The 19,225-nt window shown below is 46.6% G+C and overlaps 1 protein-coding gene and 1 long non-coding RNA gene across 2 annotated transcripts in view; one reads left to right on the top strand and one right to left on the bottom strand.

Annotated features, from left to right (window-relative positions):
* The first annotated feature begins 847 nt into the window (after positions 1 to 847).
* LOC138787925 (uncharacterized) overlaps positions 848 to 19,225 on the top strand; it is a 24,030-nt gene continuing 5,652 nt past the window's right edge. The window contains exons 1-2 of the long non-coding RNA XR_011362530.1: positions 848 to 896; positions 14,476 to 14,560. This is a non-coding gene — a long non-coding RNA (uncharacterized lncRNA). The remainder of the gene's footprint in view (positions 897 to 14,475; positions 14,561 to 19,225) is intronic.
* Positions 14,846 to 17,130, bottom strand: LOC138787920 (E3 ubiquitin/ISG15 ligase TRIM25-like). Its single transcript, XM_069965237.1, has 2 exons — positions 16,181 to 17,130; positions 14,846 to 16,030 (listed from the first exon to the last, which is right to left on the bottom strand). Exons 1-2 carry the CDS (start codon positions 17,127 to 17,129, stop codon positions 15,423 to 15,425), a joined length of 1,557 nt encoding a protein of 518 aa, XP_069821338.1. The 5' UTR covers position 17,130; the 3' UTR covers positions 14,846 to 15,422.

Genomic DNA, 19,225 nt, shown 5'->3' with positions numbered 1-19,225 from the left:
AATTCTTGCGGATAACTTGCCATGGATTCCGCCGCTCGTCCCCGCTTGACTCTCCGCCCGTCCCATAGACTCCATTGTATGCTCAGGCAGATTCCGCCAATTTGTATGTCAATTCTTTGGGTGGATGGCGGAATCCGCTTGAGCATAAAATTGAGTCTATTGGATGGGCGGAGAGTCAAGCAGGAGTGTGCGGGGACGAATGAGTCGGTGTGCATATACCCTAGGAAGGAATACAGGCAGAATTATATAAAACTCTGTATAGTATATCTTACCTTATATACCTTGTAAAACCACCGCAATATTATAGTATCCAGCATCATGGAAGATCAAGACAACATGGCGTATAAGCAATAGCACATTACATACACATGTTATTTACAGGAACATAATACCCACCTCCCTCTTCTCACATAGGAGGAAGAACCTAAAATATGGCGACATTGTTCTGTGAGGTTCATAGAAACCATTGGCCTCTTGGCTTAGTCAGCAGAACATTCCGGAGTAAAGATGAAAATGTCCTTAAAGTGAAGATGACCATAAGCTTCTCAGACCATGTGACCTGTTCCTACTTCTGCCTCCTGAAGAGTAAGTTATTGGTATCCATGGTTACCAGTAGGGAGCACCAGGCCTCTTGTATCTCTATATGCTGGATATGGTGTATGCATACATAGGCCGCCATCTAGTGGCTGACTTTGCCAGTAAGTGTTTTGTCCCTTTGTTGTTCCCTTCCCTCCTCAGCAGGAAGTGAAGCATTCTGGGAGAGAGAACTCCAGTTTCAGGTACTAGATACTATCATCACCTGTAAGGACCTTCTGATGTCACATGATCAGATCAAGTCACATGACCATTGAGTTCCTTTTGCAGGGTAGAGCTAAGATGGATGCCGGAAGCTGAAGGTGAGAGGGAGCAGTGATGTCAGTCACATAACACTGTATGTGGTTACGGGAGGAGAGTGATGTTATTTACATAGGACTGCATGTGGTTACAGGCCGAAGAGAGGGGGGAGTGTTGATATTTACATAGGACTGTATGTGGTTACAGGCCGAAGAGAGGCGGGGGTGATTATATTTACATAGGACTGTATGTGGATACAGACCAAAGAGAGGGGAGTGATGATATTTACATAGGACTGTATGTGGTTACAGGCCGAAGAAAGGGGAGTGATGATATTTACTTAGGACTGTATGTGGTAAGAGGCTTAAGAGAGGGGAGTGATGGTATTTACATAGGACTGCATGTTGTAGGACAGTGATGGGCAACCTTTTCAGCTTGGTGTGTCAAAATTCGGCAAAAAAAAAGAGCATAACTCAGGTGGTATGTCACTTGGACAAAAAACATTTTTGGTGATACTTATAGTTTAAATAACAAAAATATATACTCCCAGTCCCCATCTCTTCACCAGCATACACCCCAGTAGCCAGGGCCGGACTGGGACTGAAAATCAGCCCTGGCATATTAGAGCACACAGGCCCACTCGCCGGACGGTGACAAGTTATGAGACGATGTGAGTGCAGCACGGCTACATGTTGTATCATCACGGCCATGACTGGAATTACAGATAATAACACAGTAAATGGGGTCAGAAGCTTCTGTCTCTGTACTGTGTAGCTGAGCTGCAGTTACAGATCGTCACCATATACATTACAGTGCAGTTATATCAGGTGACTCACAGGGGACGTCTTCTCTGATCAGACTTCTTCCCTTTTCATTTTCTTCTCCATCTGCCCTGGGCCATTAGAACTTCTTCAAGCCACGAATCCACAGAATCTGCCAGACAGACATATTAGGCTCCACACTCTGACACCACCCTCATCTCTCTACAAACTGCACATCTGTATTGGCCCCTTTACACCCTCATTTAGTGGGTAGGCTGACTCTGTGTGACCCCCTTATAGTATATGCCCCCCCCCTCTATGTAGCCTCCTTATAGATGGTTCCCCTCTGTGTATCCCCCTATAGTATATGCCCCCCCCTCTATGTAGCCACCTTACAGGTGGCCCCTTGTTCATCCTTCCATATAGATGGCTCCATGTGCATCTACTTGAGAGCCCCCCCTCTGTGTAGTCCCCCTATAGTAGATGACACCCTCTGTGCATCCCCTATAGTATTTGACCCTCCTCTCTGTAGCCCCTCGTTATAGATGACCCCTCTGTGTAGTCCTTTTGGTATATGTCCCCCCTCTATGCATGCCCTATTAGTCCCCCTTATACATGCCCCCTTATAGATGCCCCCCCTGTGTTATCCCCCTTATAGATGGCCCCACCTATGTTTCCCCCCCATGTTGTCCCCTTATGCATGCCCCCCTATAGAAGGCCCCCTGTGATGGCCCCCTCTCCCCCCCCCCCCCCTCTTATAGATGTCCTCCTCTCCCCCCCCCCCCCCCCTATAGATGCCCCCCTCTCCTCCCCCCCCCCCCCTTTAGATGGCCCCCTCAATCAATCAACAGAGTGCCAGGTAAAATGAAGCACGCAGTCTGGGAGGTACGTGTGGTGGAGTACATGGGGCGGGACAGGTCTGGGAGCACTGCCAGAGGCTGGATACTGTAATTGCGGCGCCGCTGGGGGGGCACTGGTGTCCTTCTCTGCATGTGGCCGCATACTCACAGGGAGCTGCTGTTAGTATATACAGTGAGTACAATAACTAATACTGTACACTGAACAATCTTACTATAACCCCTTTAAGTCTCGAAATTGTTGGTGCCTCACATGTGCCATCAATTTCAGCTTCTTTAGCAGCACCAAAAACCTGACCCCCTTAGTAAATACAGACCCCAGTTCTCCCCTACATAAATACAGACCCCAGACCTCCCCTACATAAATACAGACCACAGATCTAGTGTCCTAGATTAATTTAGACCACAGATCTAGTCCCCTACATACAAAAAAAAACAGAAGGTGCAACAGCAACCCACAGGTGCAAGGGCTTACCGTATATACACCTCCCAGTGTACACACGGTAAACACCTGCTCTGTAGATATTAAAAAAGTGAGGATCTTAGCAAACTATTTGATCAAACAGAGTGTACCATGTCGCCATGTTAAGGCTTCCTCAGAGACATGGTCCCTACTCTAGCATCTTCACACTAGCAATGGCCTCTCCTGGGCTGAATAAACCTACACCTGGGCCCAGTTATAGGCTTGTTCAGCCCAGGAGTTTGCTAACATCCTCACTTTTTAATCTACAGAGCAGGTGTTTATCATGTGTACACTAGGAGAAGTATATATGGTAAGCCCTTGCACCTGTGGGTTGCTGTTGCACCTTCTGTTTTTTTTGGGTTTTTTTTGTATGTACTTAAGTCACAAGCATAAATACAGACCCCAGACCAGACCCCATGCACTTACCCAACCACTCTCTTTTTTTGTAGCCTGGCCTGACGACCAGCAGCAGTCATGTGAGCTCTCTGTACTGGTCCTTCACCAGTAACAGGACATGCACACAGATGGTCATGAGTAGTTATGTGCAGGTCCTTTTGTTCACATTTGTTGTAGTTGTCTTCCCACAATTTGCAGCAAAAACTATGACAAACTGGAATCTGAATCAAAGCATGGTCCCCTCCCAGAGCCTCAGTTTGCGCCCCCTTTTAGCTGTATCCCGGGCACATGCCCTGATTCCCCCCACCACCACCACCTATGTGCTACCACCATTCGTAGCACAGGACACACAGACGCCATGTTTTCTTGCCATTGGTCTTTATTTCTCACGAATGGTACATTATATAAGCAGTAAATCCCATCAATCATCTCATATTGATTACAGCATTGCGGTAAAGCCTCTGTGTGCCAGGGATAGAAATATCTGCTAGAATGACCCTCCCCAGCGCACAGGTACAGGTACTTCATACGTTACATAGGAACCCGTGAGAAAGAGAATAATGGCGAATACATTGTATAAATAGCAGAAATAGGTGACAGTTCACCTGGCGGCTTCCCAATCCATAAGATGGCGTCCTATGGAGAAGCGTGTTGCAATACATGTCACTGGGCCCCCTACTTAGCAATACATTGTACTAAAGCAAAGAGTGAAGCAGAGACGAATGGCCAGGGGAGCAATCAGGTGATCACACAGGGATAATGGATCAGGGAGGGCGGAGATGCAGCAATCTGCATAATATGGCTGCAATAAACACATTATATACCGTTAAACCACTCGTCATAATGTTGTAAACTTCATAAAAAGTAAACAACCCTTTCGGATTTCTCAAGAAAAAATGTATAATACCAAGATTACTGGCGCATTATAGGAGGGGCTCAGCTCTAGCCACATCCACTGCTGCACCCTATTGGCTGAATTATCCCCCAATGAAATTTTTGTGTCACTAGTCTCTGTGAAGGTTTCTCCTATGATGGTGGTTCCTCAGAGATGCGGCCTCCCCCTAATATCTTTACAGAACTCTCATTTAACCATATTGCAACATGAAGGGGCTCAGTGAAGGTGGCGGTGAAGGTGTATATGTGTGCGATGGGGTCACACAGGTCATAAAAGGACAGCCGCCCGGCCTCATAATCCAGACAGATCCGGAATCTATCACTAGAGATCCAGTAAGGTAACCAGATCCCTTCGTTGTCATATGTTACGAAACATTGATTATTACTTCCCCGCCCTCCACACAACATAGCCCAGGACTGGTCATTATTTCCAATGTGCGACACCGCCCCCTTCCTGAGTATACTGGAATAACACATGCCGACCTTCCACCACCACCCAGCTCTCCGGACCTCCAGGTCCCAGTAATGTCGTCCTGAGGAGAATCCCCGACTGCTCATCACCTGATACTCCTGGAATCTCTCGACTGTTTCTGGACGATTCTCCTTTTTTTTGGTCCAGGTTGCAGTTTTCAGGTCGTCTGAGAGACGGATATTATTAGCAGCCGTGTTTACATCCAGTAATACTTCTCCAGGATCCGGCACATAGATGCTTGTATCATGTCCCCCTGTGTCCTCATTACCTCCCTCCTCCTCAGGATTACACAAGTCTCCTGTGTCTGGATCCTGTAAGACCGACAACTTTTCTATCTTCCTGGATAGCTTGTTCATCTTTATTTCCATCTTCCTCCGCACTTTTCTTCAGTCTTCTCTCTCTTTGGGATCAGTTTTCATTTCTCAGTGTCCTCAGACAGCAGGACACACAGATACAAGTGGCGTCCTTAGTGCATTAAGATTCCAGGACCTTCTTATTGACAGAACACACAGCAAGTGCAGCAGATCTTGGTTTCCTCCCGATGAGAAGACAGGAAATTCTCCACCACGTTACACAAAGTTATGTTCCTCTTCAGTGTCGGCCGCTCCGGAAACTCTTGTCTACATTCCGGACAGGAATAAACTCCAGCCCCGTCCTGTGTATTCAGGACCTGATCAATACATCCCCGGCAGAAGTTGTGTCCACATCTTATGGTTACGGGATCTGGATAAAGTTTCAGACCTCAGGAACTTTCTCAGACCAGCGGACGTTATTGCTGACAGCTAAAGGAGGAAGTGAAAGTGTAACCGTATAAAGCTCCAAGGCCAGTGGGCGTGACGGATATTTATCACACAGCGCAAGGCTGGTTCAAGGCCAGTACATGAGGTTCCAAAAAGTAAAGAACTGCAACCAACATATAGTTGAAGTTATAAATCTTCACCACAAAAGCCACAATAGTAAATGAAGGATAATGATAATAAATGACAAACCTCATGAAATAACAACAAATCCGCCACTCATATCTAATCAGATCGACATCTGGTGACCGCTCCAGGATCTTTGGTTGACTTGGAGATGTGCTTCGGATCATTGTCTTGCTGAAAGTCCATAGATTAACAAGATTTCATTTAATGTTCCTGTCTTAAATGGCCTGGTATTTCTGAGAATCCATGATGCCTGGTACATGATCAATATTGCCAGTTCTTTCCCCAGAAAAACAGCCCCACATCATCTGTGTGCCACCTCCATGCCGGGCAGTGGGGATGGGATTTTTCAGGTTATAAGTCTGGCCTCTCACCAGATATAATGCTGATCTATATGTCCAACCAATTTCAGTTTAGTTTCATCAATCCATAGAACTGTCTCCCAAAACTTTTATCCAAATTCCTCCTTGCAGATTCTAGTCGAGTTTTATGGTTCCTTGCGATCAAGAGTGGCGTACGCCATAAAATCCTTATTAATTCACTTACAACTTATGTTTGCCCATAAAGCACTTGGCCTTGTTCATGTCATCCTGTAGGTGTCTTGCACTCACAGAGGGGGTTTTCTTAGTTGCTTAAACCCTTTTTTGAAATTTTGGGCTTTGTTCTACCACCAGGCATGTTTTTAGCTGTTCCATAAGTTGTTCTTGGGTTAAAGGGTACAGGTTCTCATAAAGTCCTCCATAAAGATGTTTGAGGACACCATTTCTGTTCCACTGGAAATTCTAAGAAGAAAGCGTATGCAATGCAGTGGTGTCCCTTCAAGTCAATAATCCCAGAATAGTCTGAATACTCTTTTTTTGGATCGGCATATTTTCCCAATCAATGTTCTAAGACTCCTAGATGACACGCTGACTCGAAGGGACACCACTTGTGGTGTGAAAGCTAGTGTTATGGAAGCCCTTTTGTTCTTCCCTTTGATGACATATTGCCTATGTCTAGAGGCGGATTCAGGAGAACCAGAAGGTGTTAGTCCACCAATCTACATAGATAGTGTAGTGGAGTGAACTGTTAGTCAGTGATTTGTTAGTAAATTAAAGAAGATAAAAGTCATTTTTAGGCTTCGCAGGCCATGAATGTGACTGGCGTACACAGCGGCAGACATTTACAGCCAATGCAGACACATGTCAGAGTGTAGCGAAACCATTTCATTCCAGAATCAGTCAATCACTACTATTCTTTCAGTAGTATTTAGGTGACCGCTGGGAACACGTGAATACTTCAATCTTTGCGTCTATTTTAATCCTGATTTAACCTGTTGTGCGTTGCTCTGTGCATTGGGACATAAAATTTATTGTTGGCTAACACATCACGCAATGTGCAATAAAACGCCTAGTACTGTCCAAGTGGCATTTTAGAAAAGATTTGTGCATAGCTATAAAAAAGGGGAAATTTTATTATGCTATTGCCAGGGCCTCACGCTCCTGGTGGGGCGTGTATATTTTTGCGTAATATATGACGTGGCTTCATAGAACCTCACTTTGTCAAGAACTAGGTCTTATCACAGCGTCCTTCTTGGAGTGAGGCCATGCTTATCTACACTTCCACAATGCTAGAACAACTTTTTTTTTCCAATCAGCCTTCAAAAAAAATTGCCGACCGTGATGAACTCATTGCCCTCATCGGTGTTGGAGACCTCAGGCACCTCCACGCTTGAAGACATTTGCTATAGTCACTCACTTTCTCATCCCCCTGAAAATCCATCATGCCGGACCCCTCTCTTCATCACCATTGTCTGTCGGTGAAGAGTTGTAAGGCCCCATAAACCTTATGCTATAAAGTATAAACTTTAGTATAACATGTAGGCTGAGTTCATACCATGTTTTGTCCCCCTAAAGCAGGGGTGGGGAACCTCCGGCCCGCGGGCCGCATCCGGCCCCTGACACCTCCGGATGTGGCCCGCGGCTCCCCTGTGACATGCGCCGCTCTGAGGGGAAGGAGCCGACACACACGGCATCCTCCTGTGTCTGTGACAGCTGCCAGGAGGATGCTGTGAGTGCCGGCTCCTTCCCCTCAGAGCGGTGCACATCTTCTGTCTCCTGCCCTCCTGTGATGTGCGCCGCGCTGGTGAGGCAGGAGCTGGCACAGACACAGGAAGATGTGTTGTATGCCGGCTCCTGCCTCACTAGCGCGGCGCACGTCTTCTGACACCTGCGGGCCGCGCGCGATGACGTCATTTCATCGCGCGCCGCCTGCAGGAGAAGACCGGCACAGAAGAGAGGAGGGAGAAGAGGACCTGGACAGCGTGGGAGCGGAGGAAAGGTGAGTGGGATGTTTATTTTTTTCATTTGGGGCAGACACTGGGGGTTAACTAGGCCACCAGGGACATGACTGGGGGGGGGGGGGGTTAACTAGGCTACCAGGGACATGCCTGGGGGGTTAACTAGGCCACAAGGGACATGACTGGGGGGTTAACTAGGCCACCAGGGACATGACTGGGGGGTTAACTAGGCAACCAGGGACATGACTGGGGGGGGGGGGGGTGTTAACTAGGCTACCAGGGACATGACTGGGGGGGTTAACTAGGCCACCAGGGACATGACTGAGGAGTTAACTAGGCCACCAGGGACATGACTGAGGGGTTAACTAGGCCACCAGGGACATGACTGAGGAGTTAACTAGGCCACCAGGGACATGACTGAGGAGTTAACTAGGCCACCAGGGACATGACTGAGGAGTTAACGAGGCTACCAGGGACATGACTGGGGGGGTTAACTAGGCCACCAGGGACATGACTGAGGAGTTAACTAGGCTACCAGGGACATGACTGAGGGGTTAACTAGGCCACCAGGGACATGACTTGAGGAGTTAACTAGGCTACCAGGGACATGACTGAGAAGTTAACTAGGCTACCAGGGACATGACTGAGGAGTTAACTAGGCTACCAGGGACATGACTGGGGGGGTTAACTAGGCCACCAGGGACATGACTGAGGAGTTAACTAGGCTACCAGGGACATGACTGGGGGGGTTAACTAGGCCACGAGGGACATGACTGAGGAGTTAACTAGGCTACCAGGGACATGACTGAGGGGTTAACTAGGCCACCAGGGACATGACTGAGGAGTTAACTAGGCTACCAGGGACATGACTGAGGAGTTAACTAGGCTACCAGGGAAATGACTGGGGGGGTTAACTAGGCCACCAGGGACATGGCTGGGGGGTTAACTAGGCTACCAGGGGCATCACTAAGGATTCAAATCAGGTACAAGGTGCATCACAGAGGGTTAACTACAATAGCAGGGGCATTAGGGGAACAATACTTTGCCTTGTTCGGGTGCTGCAAACCCCCGCTACTAACTGCCGCACACGGTATAACATTGAGTGCGGCCCTCGAATGATTTTATTAAGGCCCGACCGGCCCTCGACATGGAAAAGGTTCCCCACCCCTGCCCTAAAGCATAGATTCAATCGACAGAATCTTAAAATTGCCTGCCATTGTCTCCATGCTTGGATCGGCACAGGCCCCATTTATTCCAATGGCCCGAATGTAGTCAGCAAGAGACAGCAATATAGGCCTGTAACCAATCATATACTCTATGTTGTTACAGAAGTTATCAGCACCTACAGAATCAAAAAAGTACAATTTAGTTATCAATGAACACGATAGAAAATGTTTATTTCTTTTGGGACATCTGTTCGAGTTACCAGGTTTATATCTTAATGCATGTCGTCATCCAATCTAACCCAGACATGCTGTATTTCACATATCTTTACTTTTGATGACCTCTAGAAACATCTTCTCACATACAATGTAGAAATGTAAATGGCCAGGTCTTATTTTTTTTGACTCATTTGTTCCATTTGGTTCTTTTTCTACTTTTAGGACGTTTGTGAAAATATAATACAGAGAGCCCAGTGGTGTAGTCACTATTAAGGCAGACCACGCAACTGCTACAGGGCCCACGCACTAAGGCAGGCCCCATAGCAGTTGCGTGGGCTTGTGGTGCATTGTAGTGCAGGAGCCAGCTTGGTCGCTGGTGTAGTCTTAGATGCAGTCCGCAGAGTCGCAGCATGCAGTGTTCATTCTTATGCTCAGTGAGGAGGGATGCTGGTCCTTGCTCACGTGGTTTCAGCTGGGAACACCATTCAAGCAGGGGCCAGCACTAAGCACAGGAATGTACGCTGCGCGCTGCGACTACCGTCCTGTTCATACCACACCAGCGACCAAGCTAGCTTCTACACTCCAATGTACCATGAGGCAAAGTGTCTCCTATTATTATTCTATCCCTCTACATCTTTCTTTTTGCACATAGCGGAGACGCTCGGGCTGCCATAGAAGGTAAGAGGGCCACAAAGTGTCCCTCAAGCGCCCTGTGGAACGCTGCATGACACCGGGAGAGTTACGTTTTCTTCAGTGTGGAGAAACTCTGCGCACGTCATGGAAAGATGTCATCCATGTATAAGGCATCCCAGGAGGAGCATGGGGGTGGGGCCCCTGATGTTTTTTGCAATGGGGCCCCTTGAATCTTAGCTACGCCCCTAAGAGACCTATAACTTTTTTTTTTTTCTTTACAGTGGTATGTGTCACAATATTCTTTTTCCTTGGACAGTAGACTGAAATCCAGGCCCATTTCTGGGGTCTTAAGAGATCAGATGCATAAGCTGTAATGTATAGGTACTAAATTCCCTACCTCCCCCCGTCTACCCCTCACCCTACTTGGCCCAGTATGGACTGGGTCAGCTACACTCAGATGGAAATTATTTGTTTTAACTTCAAGGAGGGGGATGAGAGAGGAGAAAAGAGTATAATGACCACCTCACTCTTCAGACGTGGGAGGAAAAAAGATCGTCATAGTTTGAAGAACTCATGACTACATTGTCCTACACGTAGGTTCAACAAGACTCGCTTATTTGTTCAATCACCTTCATGGCACAAATTGCGGCTATAGTGGTTGCAAGACCTCTGACTGCAGTCCCAGATGACCTGACCGGGACTGAGCACCATCACAGCTTTCCTGCTTGTAGTATGCTTCTCAGATTTGTCTTAGGGTCCTATTCCACGGGCCGAGAAGGGCCCGATCAGCGATGTAAACGAGCACCGATCTGCTAGATCGGCGCTCGTTTACTGGGCCTATTCCATGGCCCGACAGTCGATTAGCGAGGGCTGCAGGAAGATCGTTACCGATGTCCTTGCAGTCCTTGTTTCATACATTAACTGTCCAGGCTGCAGGTCTTCTCCTTTTCCCGGTCCCGCACCGCAGCAGCTTCAGAGGGGCCTGACTGAACTTGCGGTCCTGGCCAGTGATTGGCTGAGCGGTCTGTCAGCTCAGACAGGCCGCTCTGAAGCTGCTGTGGCACCGGAGAAGACCTGCAGCCTGAACAGGTAATGTATGGTGCTTGTGAGATTGTCGGTCGCCCGCCGCGCACCGCTATTCCACGTAGCGATGCGCGGGTGGCGAACAATGATTTTAGGTATGAACCTAAATGAACGATCAGCCGATAATCGGCTGATCGTTTTCTCTATTCCACGGAACGATCATCGGCCAAATCGGGCCCATTCAGCCGATTATCGCTCCGTGGAATAGGCGCCTTAGTCACCAGAAGATGGAAATGTCTATGAAATGGAAGTGATGATGACCGGACGAGGAGGATTCCCAACCATTCCCATCCATCCAAGTCATGGATGCATCGTTACCTGCCCAAATCTTGGCAGAAAATACATTAATAATACAGTAATAAACACAGACAATATTCTAAAAAGTCACCTGCATAAAACAGCAAAACCACATTAACATTGAGTGGATGGAGTGAAATATATAAAACAACCCTTACAAAATAAACATAAAAGAAACCTAATACTTATCTGCACAGTACAGGGTAGAGATACTAGCAAAATTACATATAGCAAATACTGACATTAACATAGTAGGCAGGAGCCGCACAAGTGTAGGACACAAAAGAGCCATTAGATGGCGCTCCTGACACATCTATGGATGATGATAATAATAACAACGATAAAAAAGCATTTTTATAAAGGCAACAAATTCTGGAGAAACTGACAGCAGTGTTTCTATTCATTGACAGGAACCAGTCATAGGATCGCTCACAGCGATGTTTTCTATCACACGCAGTATCCCAGTACATTGGCCTTCTTTATGACTGGCTCACTTTTTCGATTTTTATACTGGTTCACATCAAGGAAAATCCGACATAAACAAACGATTAATCTGTGAACATGCTTAAAAAGTAAAAAACAGAAACAAAACATAACTTCTATTTAGTAAATCTTGGCAATTAGAGGGGAACTCCAGCGACAAATCTTTTCCTTTCAAATCAACTGATTTCAAGAAGTTATGAAGATTTGTAATTTATTTCTATTTCAAAAGCTCAAGTCTTCCCGCACTTATCAGCTGCTGTATGTCCTGCAGGAAGTGGTGTTTTCTTTTCAGTATGACACAGTGACTCTGTCCATGTCAGGAACTGTCCAAAGCAGGAGAGGTTTTCTATGGGAATTTGCTGCTGCTCTGGACAGTTCCTGACATGGACAGAGGTGGCATCAGAGAGCACTGTGTCAGACTGGAGAGAATACACCACTTCCTGCAGGACATACAGCAGCTGATAAGTACTGGAAGACTGGAGATTTTTAAATAGAAGTAAGTTACAAATATATATAACTTTCTGAAACCAGTTGATTTAAAGGAAAAAAAGATTTTCGCCGAAGTACCCCTTTAAATGTGATTCCTTCCTAACTAGGTCAACCCAGTGAGTTAAAGGGTTGGTGGTTTCTAGCAGAAAATCCATTTAAACCTTGCTAAGTTCATTGAGTAGGACAGAGAAGAGGTTGTGTAAAATAGAGAACGAGCACGAGGAGCCGTGAGGAGTTAGTTGCCGAGTCCGATTCCTCTAAGGATCTTCTACAAACACCCCGTGTACCAGCTTTGTCCTGGCCTGGGAGGAAGACCAGCGTCACTTCTTCTAGTCTGAGAGGGAATCATTTTGTCAAGGACCTTTTAGCTTTCCCGATAGGCCGATAATCGCAATAAGACCCTGACCCAGATATCGGATCAGACCCCATACCCTTACTCAGCAGCTCTTCTCTCTAGTCTGAGGACCTGCACAGGTCATGTGACCTTTCTGTACAGGACCTTCACCAGTAACGGGAACTGCAGATAGATGGTCATGTAATGTGACGCTTCTTTTGCGCGCATTTGTTTTAATAATCATGACACCAGTATTGTTGTGTCTTTGGGTCGGCATGGACGGATAGAACGTTATCCAGCACAGCAGCTTGCGTTTTCGTCCATTGTTCGTTAAAATAATACATCCATCTAGATAAGGGACGTGTCAGGACACACAGGGATGTGTCAGGACACACAGACGCCATGTTGTCTTGCCATTGGTCTTTATTTAGCATGAATTGTACTTTATATCAGCAGTATTGATTACAGCAATAATATAAGCAGAGACAGAGAGAACGGTGGCAGCAGCCTAAGGCCTCTGTGTGTCGGGGATAGAAAAATCTGTGGTTTCTGTAATGATCTTCCCCCAGCACACAGGTACAGGTAATTTACATAAAAACAATAAAAGTAGCAGAAAATATTTTTAAAAAGTGTATAAATCTGTAAGGCAGTCAGAGTTCTCTTATATATAAAACTTAATCCCTGTGACCTGTTCACGCACATTCAAGCAACTGAACCAATCTGCCGCAAGTTAGATACATAGGTAGATCAGGCACTTCTGAAGGTTTTAGACCAGGTGTCAGCACTTTAGGACCTACCGTTCTTGGGATATTCACAAAAACACTCAGCTCCTCTTACAGATTCTGTGGCTCCTGCAGTCACATTATTAGAAAAGTGTGGTCTGTCTCACAGGCTGCAGTCACATTATTAGAGGTGCAGGGTCTGTCTCACAGGCTGCAGTCACATTATTAGAGGGGCAGGGTCTGTCTCACAGGCCGCAGTCACATTATTAGAGAAGCATGGTCTGTCTCACAGGCTGCAGTCACCTTATTAGAGGTGCAGGGGCTGTCTCACAGGCTGCAGTCACATTAGTAGAGGTGCAGGGTCTGTCTCACAGGCTACAGTCACATTAGAGGTGCAGGGTCTGTCTCACGGGCTGCAGTCACATTAGAGGTGTAGGGTCTGTCTCACAGGCTGCAGTCACATTAGAGGTGTAGGGTCTGTCTCACAGGCTGCAGTCACATTACTAGAGGGACATGGTCTGTCTCACAGGCCGCAGTCACATTATTAGAGAAGCATGGTCTGTCTCACAGGCTGCAGTCACATTATGAAAGGTGCAGGGTCTGTCTCACAGGCTGCAGTCACATTAGAGGTGCAGGGTCTGTCTCACAGGTTGCAGTCATATTAGAGGTGCAGAGAGTCTCACAGGCTGCAGTCACCTTATTAGAGGGGCAGGGTCTGTCTCACAGGCTGCAGTCACATTATTAGAGGTGCAGGGTCTGTCTCACAGGCTGCAGTCACATTATTAGAGGTGCAGGGTCTGTCTCACAGGCTGCAGTCACATTATTAGAGGTGCAGGGTCTGTCTCACAGGCTGCAGTCACATTATTAGAGGTGCAGGGTCTGTCTCACAGGCTGCAGTCACATTATTAGAGGGGCAGGGTCTGTCTCACAGGCTGCAGTCACATTATTAGAGGTGCAGGGTCTGTCTCACAGGCTGCAGTCACATTATTAGAGGTGCAGGGTCTGTCTCACAGGCTGCAGTCACATTATTAGAGGTGCAGGGTCTGTCTCACAGGCTGCAGTCACATTATTAGAGGTGCAGGGTCTGTCTCACAGGCTGCAGTCACATTATTAGAGGGGCAGGGTCTGTCTCACAGGCTGCAGTGTGCAGATGAGCTTTTCTTTCTCTTCTCAGGAAGAAGATGAAGAGAAACAAATCAACACAGTTTTTAACCACATAAAGAACAAAAAGTAAATGGAATAGACTTGTGCAAATCCAGGTAATCTTGCTACTATCTTATAGTAGTATGTATGACTGTGTTTAAGGAATCAGCATATTTGGAGATATGTGTGCGAAAAATGGTGCTCCAACCACAATAGAGGTACGTAACAAAATTATAAAGGGGTTATCTGGCCTGAATCACAAAATTCTGCTTCTGCCAGGGCTGCGGGGGACACTACAGTAATTTATACTTACCTTTCCCGCTCCACTGCAGCTGCTGGTTCTCAGGCTGCCTGCTGTCCTCTGCTGTGATCATTCTGACAACTTTTGGTGATGTGCCGCTCAGCATGCACAGTATAGTGCTGTCTATTTATCCCATGGGAGCGGTACATCACTGGAAGTTATCAGAATGGTGACAGCAGAGGACAGTGGGCGGCCTGGGAACCAGCAGCTGCGGAGGAGGACAGGTAAGTATATACAACTATTGTGTCCCCCTCAGTCCTGGCAGAACCGTAGTTTTGTAATTTAGGCCAGACAACCCCTTTAAGGCTAATAGAAAAAGAAGTAAACCTATGTCTCATTTTGGGTTTTCCTGCTGTTCCATTCACTGTATTTTTGTTATTAGCCACATATATAGTAAGTTCTTAGCAATGGAGGTTTGTGACAAAGTAAGGATAATGGGGCAGACAGAGAAGAGGCCTAGAAGGTGTAGCATCCTTTTAAATTTTCAATGAAAAAAAACAAACATTCAAAATAATAGGATACCAGGAGCCAATCAAGAGGAGCTCCAGTATAGCCCCACCCACCACTGCCTCCTATAGGCTAAATGTTCCACCATTCAGATTCTGCTTCCTGTGATGTCACCGGTCTCTGGGCAGATTTTCTGTATGATGACGGCTCCTCACAGCTGCTCCTCGCCCTCATATCTTTATAGAACCAATCCCGACAAATAATACAGCATGAAGGGGCTCGGTGAAGGTGGCCGTGAAGGTGTGTAAGTGTCTAATGGGGTCACACAGCCTATAAAAAGATAGCCGCCCGGCCTCATAATCCAGACAGATCCTGACTCGATCACTGGAGATCTGATGAGGTAACTCGATATATTTACTGTCATGTCTCACTGCACACTGATTATTATACCACCACCCTCCACACAAACCCCAGGACTTGTTATTATCTCCAATATATGACTGATCTCCTATCCTGTTTATACTGGGATAACACATCCCCACTCTCCACAATTCTGATCCACCGATCTCCACATCCCAGTAATGTCGCCCTGAGGAGAATCCCCCGCTGCTCATCACCTGACGGTACTGGAATCTCTCTGCTGATTCTGGACGATTCTGCTTTATTCCTGTCCAGGTTGCAGTTTTCAGGTCGTCTGATATAAGGAGATAATTACCAGCTGTGTTTATATTCAGTGATAAGTTTTCAGGATCCTGCACATAGAAGGTTACATTTACACCTCTTATTATATCAGATAATGTGTGGGATATGTGCGAGATCACCTCCATACCCTGATCACCTCCATCATGTCCCCCTGCGTCCTCATTACCTTCATCATGTCCTCCTTTGTCCTCATCACCTCCATCATGTCCCCCTGCGTCCTCATTACCTCCATCATGTCCCCCTGTGTCCTCATCACCTCCATCATGTCCTCCTTTGTCCTCATCACCTCCATCATGCCCCCCTGTGTCCTCATCACCTCCCTCCTCCTTAGGATCACACAAGTCACCTGTTTTTGGATCCTGTAAGACGGTCAGTGGATCCGCCATGTTACACAGCTCCTCAATGTGTCTCATCTTCCTGGACAGCTCATCCTTCTTTATCTCCAGCTTCTGGATGACATCAGACAGTGACAGTGACATCTTCTCCTCCTGCCTGGAGATCTCACTCAGGACCTTCTTCTCCAGGTCGTCCAGCCGTCTCCTGATGTCTATAAACAGGGCAGTGACTCTCTCGGCTTCTTCAGTTGCTTTTCCTTGAGCTTTTCTCCATCGTTCCTCCATACTCCGGACTTTTTCCTCAGTCTTCTCTCTTTTTGTCATCAGTTTTCTCGTCATCTTTCTCAGTTTCTTCTTTTTTGTCTTGGAGGCTTCACCCAGCATCTCCACCCGGTGTCCCCGATGTTCTCCGGCTAAACTGCAGGACACACAGATACAAGAAGAGTCCTCAGTGCAGTAATATTCCAGGATCTTATTATGGACGGAGCATTTTCTGTTCTCCAGGAAAGGACTGGGTTTGGTTAACACATGATTTGCTGACTTGCTGTGATTTACCAGGTGTTTATCACACAGAGAAGCCTCACAGTGCAGACAAGATTTAACGGCAGGTACAGGAGAGTCCAAACAGTAAGTGCAGAAGATCTTGGTTTCCTCCCGATGACTAGAATGGAAATCCTCCACCACGTTACACAGAGTTATGTTCTTCTGCAGTGTTGGCCGCTCCTGAAACTCTTCTCTACATTCAGGACAGGAATAACCTCCAGCCCCGTCCTGTGTATTCAGGACCTGATGAATACAGTCCCGGCAGAAGTTGTGTCCACATCTCAGGGTTACAGGACCTGTATAAAGGCTCAGACAGATGGAACATTCCAGCTCCTTTCCCAGACCGACAGACGCCATCACTGACAGTAAAAGGAAGAAAAGAAAGTAGATATCTGTACGGCTGAGAGATTAGTGGGTGGGATTCACATTTATTATATAGGGTGGAGCTGAGTTCTTTTATGAAGTGAAAATCATTTAACTATTTCAGTAGTAATCCTGCATTCAGCATTGCTGCCATTTAATGTTCTATGTACAAGGACATAGCTTTGGCCTTATTGATATGCTGTCTCCATTACATATATATTCTTTTGTTCGCAGTTAAGTGTGGGCCAATGTAGACTTGCATTAGAGACTTGCAAATGGAGGCCCAATGCAATTGTGGACCTAGCCTAATGATACTACCAAATGAGTGGACAGAGCATCAAAGAACTGCCTTTCAAACCCCTTAGAGGCTGCACACCCAAACACTCATCCTGGAAGGCAGGCTACGGCCAAAATTTCCGGCTGTGTGCCAGTATTCAAGGCCTGGGTGATGCCCTATCTTAAGTACAGGTGCAGAGAAGAACGACAGTCTACAGTTCTTTTAAACAGTCCCTCACACTTGTTTGGTCTTTGACCAAGGTGTTTAAAGACTTCATAGTCAAGGCCCCTTCATAGTCTTCACATACAATAGACCATTGGCCCATCTGAACACTGCTCAGCTGGTAGCCCAAGAAGAATGACGGGGCTTGAAAACTTGCCATCTATAACTTTGTGGTGAACTACTGCAGCTGCAAGTCCGACAAGAATGCAGACACCTTTTTATGTCCACTGACCCTTGCGGTTTCGGGATATGACAACTGGAGAGACACAGAAATGTTAGCTTTCTATTCCCATTTCGCCAAGCAACATGCTGTCACCACCAAGGCAGATGAACAAGTTTCTACATTGTGGTCTTATAGACATGGTATTGTCCCGACTAAGGCAGAGGAAGTGTCTCTTAGTGGAGACTTATGCAGAGCATCTTGGATCCCATCTCGGCCAAGAGATTGCACCAAATCATGATTCCTCGCCTTGAGGCCAGAGTGGGTTTGGGTGCCTACCATGACCAGTCCAGACACTTTGGTCTCCAGAATACTGAAGCCACCATCTAAAGGCATTTCCGTGAGGAGAGACATCAAGTGTCCTGCCTGCAGCATAGCAAAAGAAGAGGGGCAAGACTGCAAGGCTCCTCTGAATCCCATCAGGAGCGAGCAGCCACTAGGGATTGTCTCAATAAACCACATGTTGGAGAATACCACTCACAGGAGTCTTAAGGAAGATCAGGTTTAATTACAACCGGCCAACCAGGAAAGTGCTCACTGAGGGGTAGATCTCCACTTAATTACGCAATAAATCCCCATCCTGATTGGATGACTAATGTCACTAATTCCATTCTGTTGGATACACACAGCTCCTGATTCTCTTGTGTTTTTTTTTTTTATCAACATTCGTCTAACTAATCCACATTAGGAGAGAAAATCTTCAGCGGCACTCACCATAAAATATCACCTTTATTGAAATACAAACACGCTTAGCAGGAACATAGAGGATGCTCCCTTCCGGCCTACGAACGTTTCACACCCTCCGGCGCTTTCTCAAGGCATGTCAAGATGCCTTGAGAAAGCGCCGGAGGGTGTGAAACACTCATAGGCTGGGAGGGACCGTCCTCTATGTTCCTGCTAAGCCTGTTTGTATTCCAATAAAGGTGGTATTTTGTGGTGAGTGCCGCCAAAGATTATTTCTCCTAATGAGGATTATATGGAACTACTGACAGCTGAGCACCACCTACACCATATGAGAGAGGGAAGTGTCCTTTTAAAGCCACAGAGTATATGCTGGGACTTCTAGTGCCGGTGACTGTCTGGATTTGGAAATTTATCTAAATCTAAATAGAACCTTGTCTTCTCCTAATCCAGATAGGGCTATGAGTATCAACTCTGCTTTCTCAAGGTTAGCTTGTTTTCGTCTTACTCAATTACACAAGGGGGGGGGGGAAGGAGTCTATAAACTGGCAACTTGGTGTGTGGCAAGACAAACGGCTTGAATTGACATTTTTCTACTTAACACTTAAAGCTGAAACTGAGTCATTCAGGATATACATACGCCCCGACCATTGTGGATGATTTCACCAAGTTTGCAGTGGCAGTACTCTT

Source organism: Dendropsophus ebraccatus, chromosome 1 (assembly GCF_027789765.1).
Source record: "Dendropsophus ebraccatus isolate aDenEbr1 chromosome 1, aDenEbr1.pat, whole genome shotgun sequence".
In the NCBI taxonomy this organism is placed as follows: domain Eukaryota; kingdom Metazoa; phylum Chordata; class Amphibia; order Anura; family Hylidae; genus Dendropsophus; species Dendropsophus ebraccatus.
Note: the sequence above shows the minus strand (reverse complement) of the source record. Positions and strands in the feature narration are given on the sequence as shown.